Source organism: Delphinus delphis, chromosome 14, assembly GCF_949987515.2.
Source record: "Delphinus delphis chromosome 14, mDelDel1.2, whole genome shotgun sequence".
NCBI classification, from domain to species: domain Eukaryota; kingdom Metazoa; phylum Chordata; class Mammalia; order Artiodactyla; family Delphinidae; genus Delphinus; species Delphinus delphis.
In genome coordinates this window covers 57767024-57792795 of record NC_082696.1, presented here as the reverse complement: position 1 = coordinate 57792795, position 25772 = coordinate 57767024, and the positions used below count along the sequence as shown (strand labels likewise).

Sequence of the window (25772 nt, the reverse complement as noted above, 5' to 3'; positions counted from 1 at the left end):
TTAGATCCTAAGTAGAATTATTTAATAACATTTATGATATTGAGATAACTGAAAATGTAAATTTTGATATTACAAAATTATTTTGACTAACTTTTGGGTACAGTAAGACTTCTATTGGGTTTTTTGTTTTTTAAAGAGCCATTATCTCTTAGGATTACATACTGAAATAATTATGGACAAAATGATATCTTGTATTTGCTTCAAAATAATATGCATGTTGGAGGAAGTGGTGGGAGTTTAGATGAAATTGGCCATGTGTCGATAATTGTTAAAGTTGAGTGACAGGTATATGGAGGTTCATTACAATATTTTATCTACTCTTGTATATGTTGTGTTAAATTTTCTACTTAAATAAGAGGTTGAAAATAAAACTACTAGGCATATGTATTTTCAAAATAAAAATTTTTTTAGAAATATAGGTAAGCTTAAAGGAAAAATTAGGGTTAAGTCAATGATTATAATATATAATCACTCTGCCCTTCCAACCCAAGCCCAATCTTAATTCCTTCAGACCTGAGGAGAGCTTTTTTTTCTTATTTCATAAGCCTAGGAGACCTACTTCTGTCATTGGTACTGACTTTATAATCTCTCTTTCCAGCTTATGTGATACTATCCACAAGGAAGCAGAACTGTAAATGTCTCGTTATAAACCATTTGAAATTAATTACCCACTTGATAAACTATGAAGGCTTTAATACTTATCCAAAGGAAGAAAGACTCAGAAGACAACATAAGGCAGATTCAAAAAGATAAATTCAAGACATTAGTCAATATAGCTGGAGAATTTACTTTTATTCTTGCAGTTTTATACTAGGAAGTCAACATTTAATAATCCATTGTTCACAACTGATTTATAAAAAATTTTAATCCTTAAATTGTACATCAATATCCTATGATTCCAAATCTTATTTATCACTCTCCTTCAAGTCTGAAGAAAATGATCACGTAATTTATTAACTTCCACAGACAGCACAGTCCCACTGACATAACATTTAGTCTGAAGTCCTACACTCATATGAGAATTAAGAATAGCCAGTATCAAACTGGCCTGCAACCTGATTGTGTTCCTGGCTCAGGATACCTGTAGTAAATTTGTAAGTCCACACTAAGACACAAAAATAAACTAGGGTGTGTATGTCATATAAAAAACTTTTCACAGTAGAGTAAAAATAACATTAAAATGTTACCAAATTTCAATCATATTACGGTGTTTTATCCAATTCGCTTTCAAAATGCCTGATTAACTGAATTAAATGCAAATAACTTTGTATAGGATTTTTTTTTATGTTTGCCCAGCATTTCAAAATGGTTATGGAATATAACTTTTAAAATGTCAAAATATGCTATACATATTGCACTTTTCTGCTAGGCTGGGCTAGTATCCTCCATGGCAAGATACCAAAACTATTGAATAAAATACGCTTTAAAATCAATAGGTACTTGATTAATTTCCCTGAAATTATCATCATCATTATCAAAACCTTCCAGGATTTTGTAAGATTTGATTCCTTAAATACAGTTTCAAAGTTTAACTTAAGGAGGGAAAAAAAAACCCTCATATATTTGACTTTTTATTTCCTTTTTTGGTCGCTCAATGACCAAAGAGAATTTTAAACAAATTATGCTTCATCTTTCCTGGCTTAATAAAAAGCAACAATTTCTATTATCCAAATTAAGAAAAATTATACTAATCAAAAGCTATTAACTTTCAAATGTCTATGTATGTCTGTCTGTAGGTCCCCTTAGAACCTTTCCAAACTTTCATAAACAATAGATTTTAATCAATCATGTACTAGAATCAAATTCGGTAAGGAAAAACTTATTTTGCAAAAATAAAATCACTTCCCAACATGCTTGACAGAAACAAGCTATTCATTTTCATTTGTGTTCCATTGAAGACATTATTGAAATCTGTCCAATGGTTTATTTCCAACTGGTCCACTACAGAATTCTTCGGAATGTTTTAAGATTGGCTGTAGCTAGAGTTCTGACTTCCATTTGGACCCTGCTCTCCTTCACTGTTCAAGTGGGGAAGAAAGAGATTTTACACCAATTAAAAGACTCGTTTTCAACACCCTGATAAACCTACTAATTTTTAAAGTTATTCCACGCTACAACTCTACAAAACAAAGACGTTCCCAATTATAAGACACAGATGTGGAAAAATTAAAATCCAGAAGACTAACATTTGGTTTTATGTTTTTATTCTTATGTAACTTAGTGCCCTCACACATAACAAGCATTCTGGAAGTTAGTGTCCATTACACTCCAAAATTTAAATTAGGGTATGGGATTTTGTTGTCATTACAGGTATCACTCAACATAGAGATTAGAGCTTCTTCTAGACAAATTTCCTATAAAATTAAATCGTACATAGAAAATCTTATTCCTACTAATTATGAAAATCAAGAAGTGTTCTTCCAAAAAAAATTATTGTCCAAAGGCGTAATAAAACCATACGTAAGTACAGCAAACCTTTATAATTAAAAGTCAGAAAGAAATATGGTAATTTCCTGGAAAACGCTGAATATTTAAAATAAAAACTAAAACTGAAGATACCAGTAACTGTGGCAATAGGATTATTGCCTTATCTTGTCCATCATCATCTTGCAGCTTCAGGCCCTGCCACTAGTGAAGAATCACTCAGGGAATTTCTGCAAAAAATGCATCCAAAGGCAGCTGTTTGAATGACTGCCTTAAACAGCTCCTTGTATAAGTCAAGTATTAATTTTTTCCAAATGGTAACATTAACATATCAGATCTACAAATCTATCTTAATGTTATATAACTTATTTATTTTTCTTAATAAATGATTAAGATGGGTAGCATTTCTTTGTTTCCCTTCTGACCTTTTTTCCCTACCCCAAACGATCTGATGTACAGTGAGAGATGAGAACCACTGAACTTAAATGAACAGATCCTATTAAAAAAAACAAAACAAACAGAAAAACACAAAAAAAAACCCACCACAACAAAAAAACCTTTTTAGGACAAGTGACTCATACTTAGCAAAATTATGTTACTGTTTGCAATGGATCTTTGAGTCACTCAAAAGCCAAAATTATTTATTTACCTTTACAATATCAGATCAATCATCTATGTTTTTGAAAAATGCTACTGAAATTTATAAATAGAATAACAGCCAGTAGTGGGGGGAAGAAGTCAAACTGACATGGAACTACTACAGAATTCTTTATCCCTGAATTTTAGATGAACTTGCCTCTCTCTGTTCTGTTTAAATTTATGTACAGTATATAATCATATGTTGAGGGATACCTGTAATAGACCTGCCATTGCATTAGGAAAAGTTACTTAACAGATGATCAGATTAATGTATTTTTTTAAATGAGACGTTCTCAATCTATCAAGTCACAAATTAAGAAAAAATATGTCATGAAGTTTTGGAAGAAATTTTACAAAAACAAAACAACATAATCTATGAAAAATTATGATAATGCATATGAAATATATAATTAAATAAAATCAATAACTAAAGTCTACAAAGTACCTGTTTGGAGGAGGTTTTGGTTTCGGCATCTTACTAAGAATAGTTGCCATCTCTTTTCTCTCATCAAAATTCTTCCACTGCTCATACAGTTTTAAAATAACCCTGATTATTTCCAAAATCTAGAAGAAAATATTTGAAAAGTTCTCAATGGCAAATTATCAAGCAACATTTAGCATACAAGGAACACACATCATATCCTAGACATCCCTTAGAAAACAGTGAAAAGATAGTCTCTATCCTTCAGATTAGGTTAGACAATCCTGATAAATGTGAAAGCATATGTATGCTCAGTCTATCCTCATCCATCTCTGTAGTTGGTTTCCTTCTACCTACTGATACCTTAAACCAAAACAAAATAGTGAGGTACTAGAAATAGAGGTCTAAATCATGAAAGAGTATGTCACTATAGAGTACACTCCTCTAATACCAATTGTTTCAAACAATTTAATGGGAGGTAGTGCACAAAAGACTGTTTTGATTCTCTACTAACTACTTTGCACATGAGTTAAGGTGCTCAAAAACCGGCAGCTATACAAATCTCTCAAATCCAGTTTCCAAATTAGCCCTTCTTCTGCATCTGAGTAGACCTAACCTTGGATTGATTCTAGAACATTTCAGCAGAAAAGGTAGAAGGACAAAAATCACTTTGTCAGGAGACAGTCTGTGTTACAGAAGTTTACAGTAGTCACTAGGTAGCTTTTAAAATAACCCTGGCAATTAGAGGTGACTTTGCAACCAATCAAACATATATTTACCATTCTGTTTAATCCTAAACTGAAGAAAAATATAACCTAAATGGTCAACATCAGTTCTTCTTGCCAACACATTTCTTAACATTTCTTTACCAAAAATATTCTTAGCCTGGCTAAGAATTGTAGGCTCATGGTAAGTAAATATGACATTAACTTTAAAATGTTCAAGTTATATTCAGTTAAGGGAATCTTAAAGATTACCTTCTCCATATCCACAGAAAGCTCAGCAAACCACTGTCTGGCATCTTTCTGCTGTACAACACAGGCTACATGCAGGCAAGCTGGAGAGAAAATGAGACACAAAGGTCCATGTTTAACTGCAAACATGGAATGTATGGACTCAGAACAAGATATTCACTTAAATTTTATGTGTATTTTCTTATATTCTTTTTAAAAATTATATAGATTCATATAATAGTTACCACTGACCACCCCATCAACTTAATCTCACAGGGAGGAAAAGTTACTGGGCGATATATATATTAAGGTCCTTACATCTGCTCTCACTGTGAGCTAGTCATGATGCAGGTGCCTTGAGAGGACACGTCAGAGAGGAACAAGTCCACTGAGGAAATCAGAGCAGGGAAAGGATCCCTGCATAGCAGTACACAGTAGTGGTCAAAATGCACCCAAAAGTCAGAGTGACAAAACAAACAAACCAAAAAACCAGCCAATCAATATACTGATAAATTTCAACACTACTGTGTTTTGGTATTTCAATTAAAAGCAGTGTTGCCTCTGCTTTTTAAAGTTATTAGCGAATGATGAAGTTAGGTGAAAACTGGGCACCCTAGTACAGAGTTTAGTGTTGTAATCAAACAGAGCTGAGAGAAAAAAAAATGTAATGCACTGCATACAATGTAGTTATATACATTACTTACAACATAAACTAACAAAGATAGCGAAAGAGCCCAAAGACAACAGTCTACATCATAAGTTTGCCTAATATAATTCCTCCCAAGCAGCCTGCCTACCTTGATCCCACACAAGCTTGTTAAATGTTATGTTCTCTGGTCTGGTTACCCATATGACTTTGCTAAGAATGACATTCTAGGCAAACAGCAACTCAAACGTGCATGAACATTCTGGTTGCCCCAAGTTAAAGAAAGCTATAAAGTAGGGCTTAGGTTCAGGAAGGATTGAGGACTAAAGGACAAATTATAAAAACAGGTAATAAAAATACAGTGGAAAATGCCACGACAGGGCATACATAGAGTAAATTAGGGAAAGAGACATCCTAAACCCAGACTGAGGTGATGCAGAGAGTGCGGAGTTGGGGACGGTGTCACTAAAGAGATGATATCTGAGCCAAGTCTTTAATAAAGGTGAGAGTGGGAGCAGAGAATGATATATACATAAATGGTAAAAAGAAGCTATGGATTTTATCCAGAAATTGGGTGGAGCACTGAAAGATTTTAACTGAAGCACAAATTCTGCATTTTAAAAAGCTCTTTCTAGCTCAGAGTTTCTCAACCTTAGCACTACTGACATCATGAACTGGACAATTGTTTGAGACTGCCCTGTGCACTGCAGGATGCTTAGCAGTATCCCTGGCTTCTACTCACTAGATGCCAGTAGCATCCCACCCCCGTTGTTACAACCAAAACCATCTCCCGACATTGCCAAAAATCTTGTGGGGAACAAAATTATCCCTGGTTGAGAACTGCTAGCCTTGCTCAAGTGTGGAGGATAGACTGGCTCTCTGAGAACAGGGATGCTGGAGGCCAACTAGCCAGGAAGGAGACTGCTGTGATAACCTGGATAAAAATGAGAAGGTGGCTATGAGATTACTAAAGAGTGCGGCACAACAGGTGTTGGTTACCAACTAGATGTAGGTATCGAGGAAGATGAAAGAGCCTTACTACTGGGTTTCCAACTAAGGCAACTAGTGCTATTCACCAACATAGCAAAGACATTAAAAAGAGTATATTTGGGGGCAAACTGATGAGTTCAGTCCTAATCATGAGTCTGAAGGCCAGTGAGATGCCAAAGGAAGCTATCCAAAAGGCAGAGATTGATATAAAGGCCAGTTCAGGAGCAAGGTCTTGGTTAAATAAAGAAATTTAAATGTTTCAACACGTAAGAGATAGCAGAACCCATGGGCCTCAGTGAGACTGCCTGGGAAGAACAAAAACAGCAAGGATGACAAAGATGTGGCACATGGCCTTCCTACCCATGTAGATCCCAGTATTCCTTCCCACTGAACCCAGATGACACTTCAGAATCCTTCCAGGGAGCCTCCAGTACTACAGAAGTATAACCTATTTACCACCCCTCATGTAAGAAGGTGGAGAAACACTAACATTTAAGGGGTAACTGAATAAAGGGAAACCAACAAAAATTAGTCTGGACTGGTAAAAGAATAGGGGGAAAATCAAGAAGACAGAGTCATAGAAATGAATACAAGACAGAAAGGGAACAGAAACTAACAAGTGCCTAACATATGGCAAGCAATATTTAAAAGATAACTCGTTTAATTCTTGTAACAACTCTATACTGAGTTTTTAGTACCCTCCCCCAATTTTACAATTAAGGAAACAAACTCAGAAAGGTTAGATAATTTTCCCACGATTGTAAAGAAAGAAAAGTTTAAACCTAGGACCATCTGTTCTAACTCATGACAGTACTGCCTTCCACAGCTAATAGAATGGTGATAACTTTCCCTCTAGCAAGGCATTAAGGACCACAAAAGGCTCCTTTACTTGACTGCTGAGGACCTAATTGGGCTCAGGAAATAAAAGACCTAGTTATTTTATATAAGTTACAACTAGTATTAGAAGGCTTAATTCCAAACTTCTCCCGCTAAACAAACAAAAATGTTCTATTCAGACACTGGTTAAAATTATTTTAAATGATTTCAAAAAAAAACTTACCAAAAAAGGGGGGTGGGGGGACAATAATCCTGATTTGTGATAGTTGCAGTTCATATTATTGAAAGTTCACATGCAAGGAATAGTCTATTACTTCAAGGAACAGTCTATTACTTCAAGGAACATAAAAACATAAAGTACAATAGGGTGAAATTTCTTTTAGGATGACCTAAATAGGTATACAACAATTTAGCTGCTAAAGGTACACCACATTTACATACCTAAAGCTATCATGAAAGGAGGATACAGTAGGCAAAGATCCGTTCTGTAGGTATCATTCACTATCCTCCTATAGAAATGTAAATCATATTATTACTGAAAGCAGAACTACCTCATATGACTGTACATTACCCTCCAGAGAGGGCCAGATTTCCCATATCTGTATATATTTATATCTCTTTTATATTACCGTAACACAGATACAAAGGTGAACAACAAAGGAAAAAGATGGATACATGAATGTGACAATGAATAAGCATATTTTAATGAATAAAATTACAGCTAAATATATTTAAAATTTTAAAACCTCACAATAAATTTTAATATAAGATAAACATTTTTCTAATTTTCCAAAAATTAGAAAGATAGGAAACCAGAAATTATACAACGAATTAATATATATGTTGAATACCACCAAAAATATTCTGATTATTTTAAAGATAACATTTAATTTATTTTACAGAAATATAGTTGAAATCAATGTTGTGTTAATTTCTACTGTACAACACAGTGATTCAGTTATACATATATTTACATTCTTTTTCATATTCTTTTCCATTATAATTTAAAGATAACAATCTTAATTTTCATGTAAACAGTCTGTTTTTCATAAGAATCAAATTTTATTGGAAATATTCATCAAATAGATAATTTAAAGATCTATCATTTTAGCATTTATACCAGTATAGTTATTAGAATTCAACAAGCAGATATTTCACTCAACATAAAATATCTTGGGGCACTAGTTTAATTACTTTAAAAATACTAAACTTCATATTTAATTGTCAACCTTCCTAGCTAATAACATGTTACACTATGAATAACTTCTGTTCTAATTACCATGCAAGGGGAAGCAACATGTCTTCTTGGCCCATGTCCTGCACATACTGGAGCAAAGGTCTATAAGGATGATACACTATCAAGCAACAATCCTAGAAACAGTTTAAAAAATGTGTATGTATAAAAACAGATTTATTATAACACAAAAACCTTACCATTACCCAACTGATTTTTAATTGTGTATTTCAAAATGTATTTTTCTAACTCATGCTTGCTTCCCTCTTATTGTCTTAAGCAAGCAGTATGGCAGCCCTAAACTCTACTGTAATAGTGAAGGCAGTGCTCTCTCTGAAATATACCTTGGTAAATCGGTTGGCAGTCAGTCAGCATCCATTCCCTTAGAGACTCAAAGTGTCACATCTGCAACACACTGAAACCTCTTATTAGCCTATAAATCCGTAATTCCCAACTGGAGGAGCAGAATTCTGCCAAAGACATAATCTATCTTTAAATAACACCACACACATACACAAATTGTGCAAATAATTTACAGTGGTTTAATGTCCTGACTGGTTTGCTTGTAATCCTCTTATTATAGTTACTATAGAACAGAATAAATTTCCCATCCTAAGTAGTATATACAAACTATTTTACAGGCTTCCAAGAGCATATAGGTGATGATGCCACTAGGTACTATGATTTACCATCACATATCACTTGGATGGTTTTAAAATGCACCTCCCTACAATTATTTCTTTAAATTTATGACTTCACTAAATTTGAAAGTAAGTTTTACTCTATTAATCATAAGGAAGAAATATACTTACCATTAATTCTAAAAGATAGAATTCACATTCTAATATCTGTTAAAAAAAAAAGATTATAAATGTCAACATGAAACCAAATTAGATGAGTCTACTTAGTCTAACATAAGAATGTAATTAGGATTTATCAAAAATTTTTACTAAAATTTTTTTAAATCAAGAAAACACAATAGCTTATATCAGAATGAACATATGCTATAAACAATTACTTGTTATACAATGCATGCAACTGTGATTATGAAACATTTTAATCCTTGTAAGGAAAAGCCAGCCTCATATAAGTGTTCTTATTACTTATTTTTATTTAAAATAATCCTGTATAAGCTTCAGATTTTCCAATATACTTCCCACTCAACAAATGCAAAAATGTAATTATCTCTACTTAACTGTTATTTTTGTTATATTACAAATTAATAATAGAAGAGAATACTGAAAATGAAACAAAAATACAATATAAATAGAATGAAAAAATCCCTTGCAAGGTGGAAAAAGAAAAACATGCCTATTAAAATAGCAATAGAAATGCATCTTCTAAAATAATGTAAAATTTCAAGTATGTTTTTCATTCTGTTCCATTATAGTGATTCTCAACCCCAGCTGCACATTAGTAGCCACCTGGGAGCTTTAGAAAATACCAGTGTCCAGGTTTCAAGCCTGAAAATTCTGATTTAGTTGATCCAGAGAGGCCCTGACATCAGTATTATTAAAAAAGCTCCCAACGTGATTTAATGGGCACCCAGGGTTGATAACTACTGCAACAAAGTATTTTTTTAAATGGTAGAAGCACTTTAGCTTTAATTTAGAAATAAAATCCATATTCTCGTAGAATCTGAAACTGCCATTTCTAGGAGACTATTCAGTTTATTTTAATATAAAATGTTGCCAGTTTACATACAGCTTTAACAAGTAGTTTTATTTTTTACAATATACTTACATGATTCATCCTATAAGGAAATTCCTTTGGAAAGGCATATGAAAATCTAGTTTTCACTGCAGAAAAAAAAAAGAAAAAAAAAACTTAAACTGAGAAAATGGGGAGTGAATAAACACAAAACTTCTTTAATACAATGTAAAATATTAGAGGTAGAGCTAAATCATTTTTAATTTTTAGTAGGAGCTCTTGAATATGATTAGGGATGCAGATTTTTTTGTTTTCAGGCAAGGGGAAAGACTGAGTGGCAGAAAGCCCTAGGCCCCCATCTATATTACAATTAGAGAGTTTCAATGATATATTTAATATATTAAGAAAGAGTTCTGCTGCTTAAAAACTAAAGGAAATGGAAAAAAACCCACTGGCTTTTATCATTTCTAAAATCTTTCCAGCTCTAGAATGGTATTGTTCTATTTAGTAATTTAGCTTAAAAGGAACATGGGTTATATATGTGTTCACAAGTATATATATATATATATATATATATATATGTTTATATTTGTAAATATATACAGTTGACCCTTGAACAACACAGGTTTGAACTATGCATGTCCACGCATACACAGATTTTTCCAATAAATAGGTACTACATGAACCAAGGTTGTATATGTAGATTTTCCAACTTTGCAGAGGGTCAGAGGGTCAGCACCTCGAACCCCTGTGTTGTTCAAGGGTCAACTATATATATAAATATTGGAAGGACCAATATTGGACCAAAAAATGGACCAAAAAATGTTAACAGTAGTTATCTCTTGAGATTTAAGGCTTTTTACTAATCTGAACTTTCTAAGCTTTTTATAATAGGTATTTCTTTACCAAAAGACATATTTTAATAAAATCATGAATATATGTGCAAAGGTCTCTAGGACTTTCTTCATACCACACACAAATATATACACACACACTCTTAGTCACTAAGAAAGTACAAACGAAAAAACTGTTAATTAATCCTCTATCTCCTCAAAAATGGTAGGAATTAACTATTCTAACAGCTAATTTAGATAGGTAACATTTGCCAAGATTTGAAACCTAAGCCATTTAAACTTGACATTAGGAAATGTCTACTTAACCTTTCCTTTCCTCTCCTTTTAGTTAATTTAAAAATGTACCCATCAAGGTTACTGAGTTTTACAAATCCCCCCCCCTTTATAATTTTTTTATTTTTTGGCCATGCTGCATGGCAGCAGGATCTTAGTTCCCCAACCAGGGAACCTGCACCCCTGCAGTGGAAGCACAGAGTCTTAACCACTGGACCACCAGGGAAGTCCCCACAAATCCATTTAATGTAAGCAAGATATGAAGTGTACAAGCAAAACAGGTACTTACATCATGTTAACCAATTAACAAGGTAAAATTATCTCTGTATATAAAGCAAATCTACATCCCTAACCCCTGGACCTTGACACCTAACTTACTGAATTAGATTCTACCTGATGCTGTCAACTTCTCTCCTATTCCATGATAAAATTGCTCTGCGTTTTGATTTTCTACTTCCTAATCCTTTTCTTCTGACCTGGAGGAAAATGCATCTCTCCTCTCTATTGCTACCCCTACCACTTGTACATTTGCTTTCATCTACTCAACTGACAGTCAACATTTTTCCTTTGCACCTTTAACCATTCCTCCTCCAATAAATCTGTCCTATCACTTACTAATATGCTCAAATTTCCCTTAAAAGCAAAACAAATGAAACCTCTACCAAATTATATGCCTCTACTTTTTAAAAGTAAGACTCTTGAGTAGGCTGCCATGTAAGAACTCACTGAGAGGGAGGCTGTCTGGAGGCCAGGAAGCTAATCATGGCCAATCAAGGAACTGATCAAGGCAGGCACTTTGATCTTGGACTTCCCAGCCTCCAGAACTGTGAGAAATAAATGTCTTGTTTAAGCCACCCAGACTTTGGTGTTTTGCTATAGCAGCTGAAGCAGACCAAGACGCCCCCTCACCCAGAATCCTGTTATTAACATGTTACATTAGTATGGTACATTTATTATAATTAATGAACAAAGATAGATACATTGTTACTAACTAAAATCCATAATTTATTCTGATCTCCTTAGTTTTTAACCTAATGTCCTTTTTCTGTTTTAGGCTCTCTTTCAGGATGCCACATTACATTTACTTGTCATGTCTCCTTAGGTTCTGTATGCTGTGACAGTTTTTCAGACATAACTTATCTTTGATGACTTTAACAGTTTTTAGGAGAACCAGTCAAGTATTCCGTAGGTTGATTCCCTATTGGAATCTGATGTTTAATGACTGGACCAGGGTTTGGGGTTTTCAGAAAGAAGACCACAGAGGTGAAGTGCCATTTCATTATATTACAGCAAAAGTACATACTATTAATGTCATTTATCATTGTTGATACTGACTTTGATCACCTGGCTGAGACAGTGCTTGTCAGGTTTCTCCACTGTAAAATTATACTCCCACCTTCTTTCAATAATATACACATTAGAAGAAAAGTCACTATGCATAGCCAACACCTAAGGAGTAGGAATTTATGCTTCCTCTACTTGAGGGGGGAGTTAGCTATATAAATTATTTGAAATTCTTCTGTATGGGAGATTTGTCTCCCCCCCCTTTTATTTATTTACACTATCATTTATTTATACCAGTATGGATGCATGAATATTTATTTTATACTTGGGTTATACTTCGGGTTATAATGCAGTATTATTCTTTTTTATTTTGTTGCTCAAATTCTTCCAGCTTTGGCCATTGAAAGCTCTTTCAGTTGGCTCCTATATGTCTTCGACATACGCCCATTAATGAGGGGTTTGGTTTTGGTTTTTTTTTTGTTTTGTTTGTTTGTTTTTTGCAGTACGCGGGCCTCTCACTGTTGTGGCCTCTCCCGTTGCGGAGCACAGGCTCCGGACGCGCAGGCTCAGCGGCCATGGCTCACGGGCCTAGCTGCTCCATGGCATGTGGGATCTTCCCGGACCGGGGCACGAACCTGTATCCCCTGCATCGGCAGGTGGACTCTAAACCACTGCACCACCAGGGAAGCCCTGTTTTGTTTTGTTTTTTTTGAGTACTTACTTATTTATTGGCACTGTAAGATGCTCTAGGTCCACCTTGTATGTTTCCTGCCTGATCACAAACCCAAAGGTCTGGTTTTTTTATTTGGTATACATCTTCTATGCAGCGGAAGACACTATGCAGCTCTCTTTCTTAAAAGGTATCAAGTCTCAAATTTCTATCACTGGCTTCACATTTCTAAGAGGATGTTCTACTGATACATTTACACTCAGAATGTTGAAGAGTAAATCTAATTCTTTTCAGAACCAACTCATTCTCCTCTTCCAGTACCACCTTCACCTCCCAATGCCCAGGTATGAAGCCTCAAATATCATTTCTGACTCTTCTTAAATCTTTTCTTTTCAAAAGTCCTGCTGACTCTATCATTCAAACCTAGCTTGCTTATTCTCCTTGCTGGCTACCAAAACATTATTTTTAAGGTTTCATTAGTGTTTACCTTATTATTTCAATAACTTAAAAGTTTTCTCCTACCTTAAAATAGTTAGCTTTACTTCTTACAGCACCCAGTGGTGACAGTACTCACTACAGTTTGCCGTATATATAAAACTATGTCGGAAAGGGTTTTTTTCGGTGAGTTTTTTTGTTTGTTTTTTTGGGGTTTTTTTTGGCCATGCCACACGCTTGCGAGATCTTAATTCCCCGACCAGGGGTTGAACCAAGGGCCACGGCAATGAAAGCACCAAGTCCTAACCACTGGACCACCAGGAAACTCCCAGTGGTTTTTAAATTGTGGTAAAATATACATTACATATAATTTACCATCTTTAACCGTTTTTTTTTTCTTTTAACATCTTTATTGGAGTAACTGCTTTACAATGGTGTGTTAGTTTCTGCTGTTAACCGTTTTTAAATATACAGTTTAGTAGTATTAATTACATTCACACTGTTATGTAACTATCACCACCATCCATCTCCAGAACTCTTTTCCTCTTGCAAAACTGAAACCCTATATTCATTAGGCAACAACTCCCCATTTCCCACTCCCTCCAGCCCCTGACAGCCACCATTCTACTTTCTATGCCTAGTAATTTGATTACTCTAAGTACCTCATATAAGTAGAATCACACAGTATTTACCTTTCTGTGACTGGCTTATTTCACTTATCATAATATCCTCAAGGTTCATCCATGCTGTATCACATGAAAAACTTCAAACTTTGTCTGTCTACTTCGACTCACACTCTCCTCCAATTCATCTTACGTAATTCTGCCAGAATCATCTTCCTAATACACAACTCTGGCATCACCCTCATGTTGAAAAATAAAGCTTTCATAGGTACTGCCACTGACAACAAAACAAGCTGCAGACTCCTCACTGAAGGCCATCTGTTATCTGGCCTTAGCCAGGTAGGGGGGCTATTTCCCACTATTTCCTTACTCACCATTCACTGAATGTAACTCAGTAGCTTTTCCTTATATTGATCAAACTGTTCAATGCTCCTAGACTATCTTTCCCCTGCATTTCCCCAGGTTCAAATTCTTTCTTCACCAAATTCTATCTAAGCCTTTTTGGATTCATCTAACAAATCAACTTTTCCCACTCAAAATATTCATTACATCCTCTGTTACTCTCTTATGCCACTTAGTTTCTTCTGTATTAATATTTGTATATTGATGTCTCATTTTCTTGTCCTTAAATTCTTTGTTTTTATTTTTATATCCACCACTGCATCCAGTATGGTGTTTTCCAGTGATGATGATGCTGTTGTTGATGACAATGATAGTAACCGCTACAGTTTACTAGTATTATGAATTGAATTATCCCCCCACACACCCGCCAAATTTACATGTTGAAGCCCTAACCCCCAATGTGGCTGTTATTTTGAGACAGGGCCTTTAAGGAAGCAATTAAGGTTAAATGAGGTCATAAGCATGGGGCCTTAATTCTACAGGACTGGTATCCTTACAAAGGGAAGAAACACTAAGGATGCACACACACAGAGAAAGGGCCATATGAGGACACAGCAGTAAGGCAGCCATCTGCAAGCCAGGGAGAGAGGCCTCAGGAAACTTAACTTGTTGACACCCTGATCTTGGACTTCCAGCTTCCAAAACCATGAGAAAATAAACTGTTGTTGTTTAAACCACGCAGGCTCTGGCATTTTGTTATGGCTGCCCTAGCAAACTAACACACTGAACAAAGCACGGTTCTAAGAGCTTTATTGATATTAATTTATTTGATCCTCACAACAACCGTATGACATAGATGTTATTAACATCCTCATATAGCAGAAAGATTATATTTTGCTTAATTTGTCATGTCAAAAGCACTGGGGCTGAAATTTGAAAACTAAGCTCCCTGGGCAATATAATACACTGTAAAATTTATGAAATAAGTAAAATAGTCTACTATAAAGTTCCCTATTCATTGGTAAAATGAATATGAGTGTGCCTTTTAGCCTTTGCATGAGAAATAAAAAACAAACCTTAGTAATAGGTATTTTACATTTTCAAAAATATACACCTTCTAAAAAATCTGGAAAACAGAGACTGAAGTAAGAAGAAAATAAGGCACCTATAATCTACTCAGAGATGAGCACTGCTAACATTCTGGTACATTTCCTTGCAGTCATTTTTCAATTTTTTTAATAATTTTGATTTTCCAGAGGGCAATTCAATACTTCACCAATGGGATATATTTGACATATTAAATTCTATGGCAAAACTGATTATTACTCTTCTATCCTCAAAATAAGATATGACATGAAAAAGATTGAATTAGATTATTACACTCCTTTCAGAAAGGGAAATGACCCCCAAAACATGAAATTCTGGCTCAGAAACTTAATACAAAATGCCTCTGCCTCTTCTGTGTAAGATCACAGAAGTAAAAAATAATAATTTTAATTATCTTTTGTTAGGTGATATCTTTTTGCTTAACCTATGAAGATGGAACACAGCATAATATTATTACCTTGTGTACAATACTTTACGATTGCTACTTTACAATGTTATTTCCTTTAATGCCATGATTCATAGGCACGTAAACCCCATGTTTGTAGGTAAAGAACTAAGGCAAACAGGTAAAGCAACTTGTTCAAGGTTATACAGCTGCTGCTTAGAGACAGAACTGGTGCTTAGAATCAGCTCTATGGACTAAAGAGTCAGAATATTTTTCTGTGCCATAGTTTTCCACAAAGAGGGAAAAAACACAATCCCCATCAAAGACATAATTACAATTGCTAAAGAAATAGTTTATTTCACCCACAAGAATGACACAATAGCTAGTTATTATGAAGCAATAAAAGTACAATAAAATTGAAAAATAAAAATTCTTTCTTAACCTTATTATAAAATTAAGAGCCACAGAGTTGATGTTTTTGGCTCAATAGTTACTACCCGTTTTTAGCATTAAAAGTAATGTCTTAGGGCTTCCCTGGTGGCGCAGTGGTTGAGAGTCGCCTGCCGATGCAGGGGACACAGGTTCGTGCCCCAGTCCGGGAAGATCCCACATGCCGCGGAGCAGCTGGGCCCGTGAGCCACGGCTGCTGAGCCTGCGCGTCCGGAGCCTGTGCTCCGCAACGGGAGAGGCCACAACAGTGAGAGGCCCGCATACCACAAAAAAAAAAAAAAAAAAGTAATGTCTTAGAGATAATACTTTAAGTGGTTTTAAAATTTTTTGTATTTTAAAATTTTTAGCCAAATACATTAGGCATAAAGGTGATCTCACCTCAGGAGACTGAATAGACCCAACTAATCTCTCATAGGTCTCATAAACTGAAAAACATCTATGTCCTATGGAGCTTTCTTTAGAATTACAATCTTAAAGCAGGATATATTTTTTGCACTTACATACAGAAGTAGCAGCAGAAATCAATCTTGTATTTGAGACTACTCCAAATTCCTAGAAAAAGAAAAGTAAAGGAGATTAGGTACATAGTAACCCAATGAACCTAAGTATATCTGAGGTCTATTCAAAACAGAGCATTACCTATGTTCCTCCGATGTTTGCAGTTATCTACCTGAGGAATGATGTACTTAAATCTCTAAATTTATGACCTTTCCTTAAAATTACTACACTTTAACACAAATGCTTAAATAATTTTATAATTTAATATTATTGGAAGGTACCAAATTAGAAACCAGACCCTAAAGTGACAGTGCCAGTTTTCTGCACTTAAATTAGTTTCCAAGAGTTTTTAGATTCTACACTTAGTTGCCAGAATAAGTATTAAGTATGCTTCCTTTCAGTTGAACCTGGACTAACAAACAGGTACTTCAGGGAATTTAATAATAAAACAGTTGAATCTCTGAAGAAAATAAACTTTAATATCACCAAAAGAACTCAAAAGACCGTACAAACAATTATTTTTCTTTTTGAAACAGGAAGACAAGAATGATTAGCATTAAGACTTCGGATGTCAGTTCCCATTTCCTCTTTGAACTTAATATACTGCCACTGTAAAAATAACAAAAATTTATGAGGTGATCCACCTTACATATAGTCTCGTTTAATTTGATTAACCTTATAAAGTTATTAAAGGCTTCTTTTTTTTTTTTTGGCCGTGCGGTGTGGTGTGGCCTGTAGGATCTTAGTTCCCTGACCAGGGATCAAACCCAGGTCCTTGGCAGTGAGAGTGTGGAGTCCCAACCACTGAACCACTAGGGATTTCTCCAAAGCCTTAATTTTTAAAGCTGAAAAATCAATAATTGGTTCCTTAGCCAACAGAAGAAACTAAACTGAATACAGTCTGTTCAAAAACCTTCAACCTGAATCCTTATCTAACTGTGTGTGTTTGTGGGGGGTGGGGGATATGTATGCCTGTGTATGTATTTATATTTACATTTAAACCTCACACCATAATAACTGATACTGAAAATTAAATGCCTGAGACATCTTCTTAAATGCCATTTCAATACAATTCTCACACAACTGGACAAAACACAGAAAGATTTGGTCATAGTTAAAGATTTTAAAAAATGGTATAACCAAATATGAAAGGATACATCTCTTTCCAGGAATAATTCTTTACCCCAAATTCTTAAAGGAAAAACTTTCACCTAATAAATCATAAAATAGGTTTCTATTCAGTAAATCACGTAACAAAAGATATTTAGCACACAAGACAAATTAAAACTCCAAGTTAATCTACAAGAGAAGAAGTTTATAAAGATTTTGTCTTGGTTTCTCATACTGGTTGTCCTTCAGATACATAAAATTACATGGTAATATTTGGAAAGGCCACCCCATAATACGGGCCTTTTATAAACACCTTCTTTTCCATTAAAGAACTTAAAAACAACAGAGCTGGTTCTGCCTCCTTAAATTACCACTTACAATTAAATTACAATTAATATTCAGGAATACAATTACTAATCTAAAGACATCATCTAAAAATAGAAATATAATACAAAGGATTCATATTACTGAAGATTACACGGATTATTATGAAGACCAGTTAATAATATCGGCTATTATTATCTGGATTTAGCTGAGCTCTCTCAAAAATACTAAAAAGGTAAATAAGGTGAGCAGAGATTTGGTCTCAGCTGCAAGTTCCCATCTCTCTTCTCTCCCTCACCTAATTTCTCAATCCTCACTACCCAAACCATTCCTCGTTAGAACATATATTGCTATAGCCACCCCAATCCTTGCTTTCCCTCTTGCTTTCCCTATGGCTTGCTAGGCAGCCAATCATCAGGAGGCAGGAAGGGAAGACAGCAGAACACAGGAAGCATATGAAGGAGACGGAAGAACATTCTCAGGTTATAGTAGACAAGCTGTGGCATTCATGGAATACTTCTCAGTGCCAAACAATAAATGTCTCAGAGGCAGAAGAGCAAAGCAGTTAAGAGCATGGGATTAGGAACTAGACTCCCAGGGTTTAAATACTGGCTCTGTCAATTATCAGCTATGTGAACTTAATTTCTTTGTGTCTAAGTTTCCTCACTTATAAAATGAGATTACAACTATGTAGCCCATAGTTTGTTATGAGGATTAAGTCATAATTTGTAAGAGGAGTCAGAATAGCACATGGTACATAGTAAAATGCTGCATAAGTATTTGTATTTCTTTGATTTTGTATAAATTTCAATATTTTATATAAATCACCGTTATTATGTTTACACAGTTAATGTGGAAACTGGGGCAGATTAACCAATACACGTTGACTATACTTTGATAAAGAACAGAAAACTAGGACTTCCCTGGTGGCGCAGTGGTTAAGAATCAGCCTGCCAATGCTGGGGACATGGGTTCGAGCCCTGGTCCAGGAAGATCCCATATGCTGTGGAGCAACTAAGCCCATGTGCCACAATGAGTGAGCCTGCACTCTGGAGCCCACGAGCCACAACTACTGAAGTCTGCACGCCTAGAGCCCGTGCTCCACAACAAGAGAAGCCACCGCAGTGAGAAGCCCACGCACCACAATGAAGAGTAGCCCCTGCTCGCCGCAACTAGAGAAAGTCCGTGCGCAGCAACGAAGACCCAACAGAGCCAAAAATAAATTAATTAATTTTTTTAAAAAAAGAAAATTATTTCATACCTCTACTTTGGATGCCAAAAACACACATGTAGGAGCCATTAATACAGGATCTATACTTTTCAGAGAATACCTAAAATATGATTAAACAAAGTTAAATGTCATTCATATAGAAAAACACATATGAAAATAGAATTCATATAGAAAACATTTATATGGAAAAAAATCAGGACAACTCTATGGCAAACACACGATTCACTTATATAAGGTTCATCAACATTAGATAAGAGTTTCAAATAAGCATTAACATATTCCCAAAATAACACAGCCCTACCTGGCATAGAATCTCTTGAAATAGACCGTAGCAGTGGCAATAACTTGTTGTCTTAATTTAAGATGTTCACCTAATGCTTGGATAACTAAAAGAAAAATAATAAAGTTAAATGTATTTCTGAAATCATTATATTAACATTTAACAATAACTTCAATGCAGTTAAATCATGACTATATTCATTTTTAACAAAGAGAAAAACCTACACATGCTATAAAGCTCTACTTGGATCACAGTGGTCTAGTACTAGGATTGCAAATTTGTTAAAAAATATATAGGTATGCATAAACAATAACAAAAAAACAGAAACTGCCTCATAGTAAAATCTATTCTTGAATCAAGGAGGTTGAATGATAGGTATTTCCCCTCTATCTTCCAAGTATTTTCAATGCTCTTCATATTATTACTATTATTAAACCCCTATTAGCGTTATAACTACTGCTTAATAAAGTTTATTAAAAACCCAAAATGAATCCTCAAAACAACAGAGAGGTAGGCTTGCATAGAAGTGAACTGAGGGTGAGAAAGATCCTGTGACAAAGTTACCATGTGGCAGAGCAAGGATCTTTTAACTCTAAAACTCTTCCGTCCAAAGCAAACTTGTAAGATAGAAGTGACCAATACAGGATGTCAATCCAAAGAATCATTTATCCTCAAAGTACTTTGCTTTAGCCAATCTTAAATTAGGTTTAATGATGCATTATAAAGCTTAGGGAGATTAATATTTTTAGACCATCTTGAGTGTCTCTGACACGTAAGATTCACAAAAAACTTTTAAATCACTTTAAAAAAAGATATATAAGTTGTAAAAAGAATACACATGTAAATAAAAATGTAAGGTAGGGATTAAAACAGCTCATCACAAATTACTACAGAAAAACATTTTAATTCACAGGTAACCAACTGTACCAATTCAACCAATTAAAGAAAAACTTTACCATTTGTAAAAAATATCTGTAATTTCCAATACTCTTCTTCTGAGAGAAACTTTAAGTCCTTCTGGCGTTCCTTCAACAGATCTTGTTTATCCAAAATCCACTGCAAACTAAAAAAAGCAAAGATTCAGACATCCTACAGAAAATCAACTAACAAAGTTACAGGAAATATTCTAAGATTGAAGAGGTTGTTAATATTCTGAGAAGTACAAAATGCAAGTAACCTTGAAAGACAGTATTTTTCACATTTCTTGAAACTCTGACACTGAGAATTACCTAACTAATAAATGTAAATATGCCCTGAAAAAAATCTGCTCTAATCTTTTCTCTCTTCCTTCTCAGTCTATCTCTCCGCACCCGACCTCTGTCACTATTATAGTGTATTTCATTGACTTTAAGACTGAAATCAAGATGCATCTTCAGTGATGCCTAGCATTTTAATGGGCAGTAATGTTTACACTTTCTTAGTGATAAATAATGGTGAAATTGACACTGACTGACGATGCCTTAGATTTGAAGTATATCTTCTCTCAGATGTTCATGAGTAACTAGAGTAATATTCCTACTTCACAAGTTCTAATCATGTTAAAAGCTGCTTCAGGGCTTCCCTGGTGGCGTAGTGGTTGAGAGTCCACCTGCCGATGCAGGAGACATGGGTTCGTGCCCCGGTCTGGGAAGATCCCACATGCCGCGGAGCAACTAGGCCCGTGAGCCATGGCTGCTGAGCCTGCGCATCCGGAGCCTGTGCTCCGCAACAGGAGAGACCATAACAGTGAGAGGCCCGCGTACGGAAAAAAAAAAAAAAGCTGCTTCAAAATTTATTTTACCAATAGCCTCCACCTCCTGCCTAGTCTAGTCTATTTTTAAACAGACATGTAATTGACGTGATCCCCAAAATATTCTGCATCCTGCTTTTGTCACTCAGTATGTATTGGAAGTTTTACATCAATGAATTTGTTATTCAGCATCCTTTTAAATTGCTGCACAGCATTATGGATGGATCATTATTTATTTAGTTAATTCCTGTTGATGGGCATGTGAGTTATCTTTTTCACTATTACAAGTCATGCTTTAATGAACATCTTTGTAATTCACCCTGTGTATTTGATTAATATTTGGAATCATTTCCTAGAACTAATGGGTCAGTTTTGCTGGTAATTTTGATATGCATTGTCAGCTTGCCTTCCACACCAATTTCCATTCAGAGGAGTGACACATAAGGGTGTCTTAAAATACTTAACCCTACAGGTCACTGCCAATCTTTTAAATACTTTACAACTTAAAGGCAAATTAGTATCTCACTGTTTTTTTTTAATTTACTTCTAAGGTTAAACATTTCTCCATGCCTTTATTGGTCAAATATAGTTCTTTGGTACATCGTAACTCTAACATGACCATTTTTCTAATGGGATGGTCATCATTTTATGATTAAGATAATCTTATGATCTAAAATTTGTGCATTATGGATAAAAGAATCATTTCTTTGTCAAATATGCTCTAGACATTCCCCAAGTTTAGCATGATCTCTCAGTATTTAATGATTTGCAATGCAGAAATCTGAATCACGTATTTATTCAAATCTATATTTTACTTTGATTTTGTGTTTGTCACACATGGGAAGGCCTTCCCTGACACAAAATGATTTAAAAACAAAATTCCCTCATATTTTCTAATAACCTTAAGGCTTTTTTCTTTCAATTTGTGATCAATCTGGAATTTAATACAGGGTAGAGTAGGGATCCAGCGAAATGTTTTGTTAAATGGTTATCCAAACCTCACCAAAGAATTTCAAGAAATATAATTCTATCATTATATTTGGATCTTCTTCATAATTTCCTATTTTTAATTTGTTTTTCTTGTTCCTATGCCATCCTTTTTTTTTTTTTTTTTTAAATTTTTATTTGGCTGCACCAGGTCTCAGCTGCCGCACACGGGATCTTTGTTGCAGCATGCGAGATCTTCATTGCAGCATGTGGGATCTTTTTAGTTGTAGCATGCAGGATCTAGTTCCCTGACCAGGGATCGAACCCAGGCCCTCTCCATTGGGAGCGTGGAGTCTTAAACACTGGACCACCAGGGAAGTCCCTGAGATGCTATTTTAAAACATCTTAAGTAAAATATTTAATTTTTATTCTTTTTCAGTTATTCAAGATGTTTTTATTCTTTTATTCTTTTTCAGTTATTCAAGATGTTTTCTTATAAATTTGGCTTTACCACCTCCCATAGACATGAATATATATTGATCTCATTATGTTATTTCCTAGATAATATGTAACTGTTTTCAATTTCCTTTGATACAATAAAGTATCCAGAGTTGCTTTTGTAGTTTTAATTTGTTACCTGTTCATTACGTCAGTCGTCAGTCGACCAGCAAATGTTTAGTGTCCTTCTAGCTTTACTGCATCACGATCAAAGAATGTGTTGTGTTCTACTTTAACTTTCTGGAAAATACTAGGATTCTCTCTGTTCCAGAATTATCAATTTCTTCTCCACAGTCATTTTATGTTTTTAAAAAGATAAATTTCACAAATATTTAAAATTTTTCCTCACAGCATGCAGTATGGAAGATAAACCAATTAACACCACATATCACCAAATTTAAGATTACACTGATTGGGTTTCCCTGGTGGCACAGTGGTTAAGAATCTGCCTGCCAATGCAGGGGACACAGGTTCAAGCCCTAGTCTAGGGAGATCCCACTTGCCATGGAGCAGCTAAGCCCGTGCACCACAACTACTGAGCCTGCACTCTAGAGCCCGTGCGCCACAACTACTGAAGCCCGCGCACATAGAGCCCGTGCTCCGCAACAAGAGAAGCCACCACGATGAGAAGCCCATGGACTACAATGAAGAGCAGCCCCCGCTCGCCACAACTAGAGAAAGCCCTCGCTCAGCAACAGAGACCCAATGCAGCCAAAAATAAGTAAGTAAAAGAATTTATTAAAAAAAAAAGATTACACTGATTGTAAGACTCACCATTATTTCATATGTTACTAAGAAAAAAAATTGTCATGCTCATAGCAGAAATGTTAAAATGGGCAATTTAAAGCCATGAAAACAGCATATTTCATGTCAATTTTCCTCTTTCACCAAAATCACCTAAAATAATGGCTTTCATAATCTTTTTGTTTTTACTGAATTGATTGTCTTGTCTTTCACATTTGTCACCTTTTGCAGATGAGGGACTCCATGATTCTCAAGGGATCTGAGTAAGACAAAGTGGCTCCTTCCTCCAGGGCTATTTGAATTGGGAGGCAAGGACAGTTTTCCAAAAAAGCACATTTAATATTATAGTATTTTATATTTGAAAAGTGAAAAAACAGTTGGTTTTATAAAATAGATCCTGGCCCCCTTTTGATAAGCCGACAGTAAATGAAAGCATAATGAAAATGCTTATCAAAAGGGGGCAGGATCTCTTCTTTTTTTAAGTTGAAAAAGGGCTGTAACTTCTGATAATCAACAGCTAGCTACCTGTCAATTCTCTCAGCTTCTTTCAAAGTTTTCCAGAATACCTCTTCTTCACTACCGAAATTTTCCATATTTTAATTTTGCCCAAGCAAATATTTCAGTGAATGAACACAGTGCAAAATAAAAATATGATCAGAAGTGAAGCTTCTATAGCATCACATCTCCACAGGATCACTTATAGCAAGAAGAAAACCTGCTTTTCTGAAAACAGGTTTCAAAGTCCATTGTTTCTTTTTTCTAGTGCAAAAGGCTAAAAAACCGAATGAACAATATAGGAATCCATCTTCTTCGCACTCAAAATTTAGTTACTAATGCTCTCTTAACATTAAAAATTATTTACACTAAGATATCATCTTTATAAGGTTCTGTTCATCTTTCAAGTATACAGTGTACAGCCTACCCAAAGTTCAACTAGTCCTATCACCCACCTTCCTACCTGCTTAAACAGATGTATTTAGGGAGAAATGTTTTCAATATTACTCTAGCTCTTCCATGGTACTGACAGAAACAAAAATTCATGAAAAAACGTTAAAGATATTGGCAATGTCCCTGGAAAATACACTTTTAAAACAAAATATGAGACACAGACTAACGAAATGGACAAATGTTGAGAGCAGTTGTCCTACACCTTACAAACATAAAACTCTATCTAGGTTTAAGGTAGTGGCAGAAAGCGGTTCATGAGCAGAAACAAGCCTGACTCCCTCCTCTCCTCGGAGTAATATTAAATCCGCACAAGACAGAAGATGAATGACAAAAGATTACGATGCCGACCAACTTTAGAAATAGCAGGCAAAAGCGAACCACAACTGTCCTGAAGAGCCAGTCTCACAGTTCTACACTGTGTCACATTTCCCATACCTGTGCCCATCCCATCCCAACCCTCACCGGCTCCGCTCCTCCTTCCCCCCACCACCCCCCGGCCTAGCTAAACCAAGAATCAGAAGTTCAACTCCCGAACCTTCCTTCTCCGGAGACTGAACCCCCTTCCCTCCCCGCAACAGATTTTCCCCCCAACGAAACCCGGCCAGGGGGCGGGGTGAGGGGAGTCGTCCGAAAAAAGCTCATCACGCTTCCGGCCGCCGCTGCTTCCCGGGAGACTCCGCGGCGCTCGGGACATGGGCCGGGATCCAGGCCAAGGGGAGTCGCAGGCCCCGTCCACACAGCACCCCCAAGAGCCAGCCCCGGACAAGAAGACCGAAGATCACTTACTAGTGGGAGCTCTGCCAAAAGTTCCCTGCCATGGAACACAGCTTGCCCTGATAAAAAAGCACCAGCCGGCGGAGCGGCCCGCGGAGCGACCATAGACCCAGCCCTCCCGGTAACCGCGCTCCTCGATCTGATCTGCACGGCTCCGCTCCGCGGCGGCGACGGTGAGAGGAAGAGGAGGGCACCCTATTCTCCTTGACGCCGGCCGGCAACACTCTACTGTGTAAATCAGTTCCTATGCATAAAAGTTCCGGCCCGCCCCGCGGTAGCGGAGGAAGCCGGCGGGGAGGAGACAGCCCTTGGGAGCCCTGAGAAAGGAGACGGGAACTAGCTCCCACGAAGGCTCGCGGCTGTCGGAAGGCTCTCGCGAGAGTTTCGCGTGGATTTCGGCCGGGACCCCGCGCTGTTCGGTCTTCTGCTGCAGCTCCAATTCGTCGAGAAGGGGTGAAATGCGGAAGGCTGACGCCGTGTTCGGGCTTTTAT

At 35.9% G+C, this 25772-nt stretch overlaps 1 protein-coding gene across 3 annotated transcripts; it reads right to left on the bottom strand.

Annotated features, from left to right (window-relative positions):
- Positions 1–108: 108 nt before the first annotated feature.
- CCNC (cyclin C) lies at positions 109–25648 on the bottom strand. Of its 3 annotated transcripts, none has more exons than XM_060030193.1 (12): positions 25293–25642; positions 20617–20723; positions 19682–19766; positions 19411–19480; positions 16718–16769; positions 9888–9943; positions 8957–8992; positions 8190–8281; positions 7352–7419; positions 4462–4541; positions 3509–3627; positions 109–2018 (listed from the first exon to the last, which is right to left on the bottom strand). In XM_060030193.1, the coding sequence occupies exons 1-12, from the start codon at positions 25322–25324 to the stop codon at positions 1964–1966; spliced, it is 852 nt and encodes a 283-aa protein (XP_059886176.1). In that variant the 5' UTR covers positions 25325–25642; the 3' UTR covers positions 109–1963. The 3 variants fall into 3 exon arrangements, with proteins under 3 accessions (XP_059886176.1, XP_059886175.1, XP_059886177.1); XM_060030192.1 differs by lacking the exon at positions 25293–25642 and adding an exon at positions 22954–23091; XM_060030194.1 differs by lacking the exon at positions 109–2018 and adding an exon at positions 2035–2654 and having other exon boundaries at positions 25293–25648.
- Between the last annotated feature and the right edge of the window lie 124 nt (positions 25649–25772).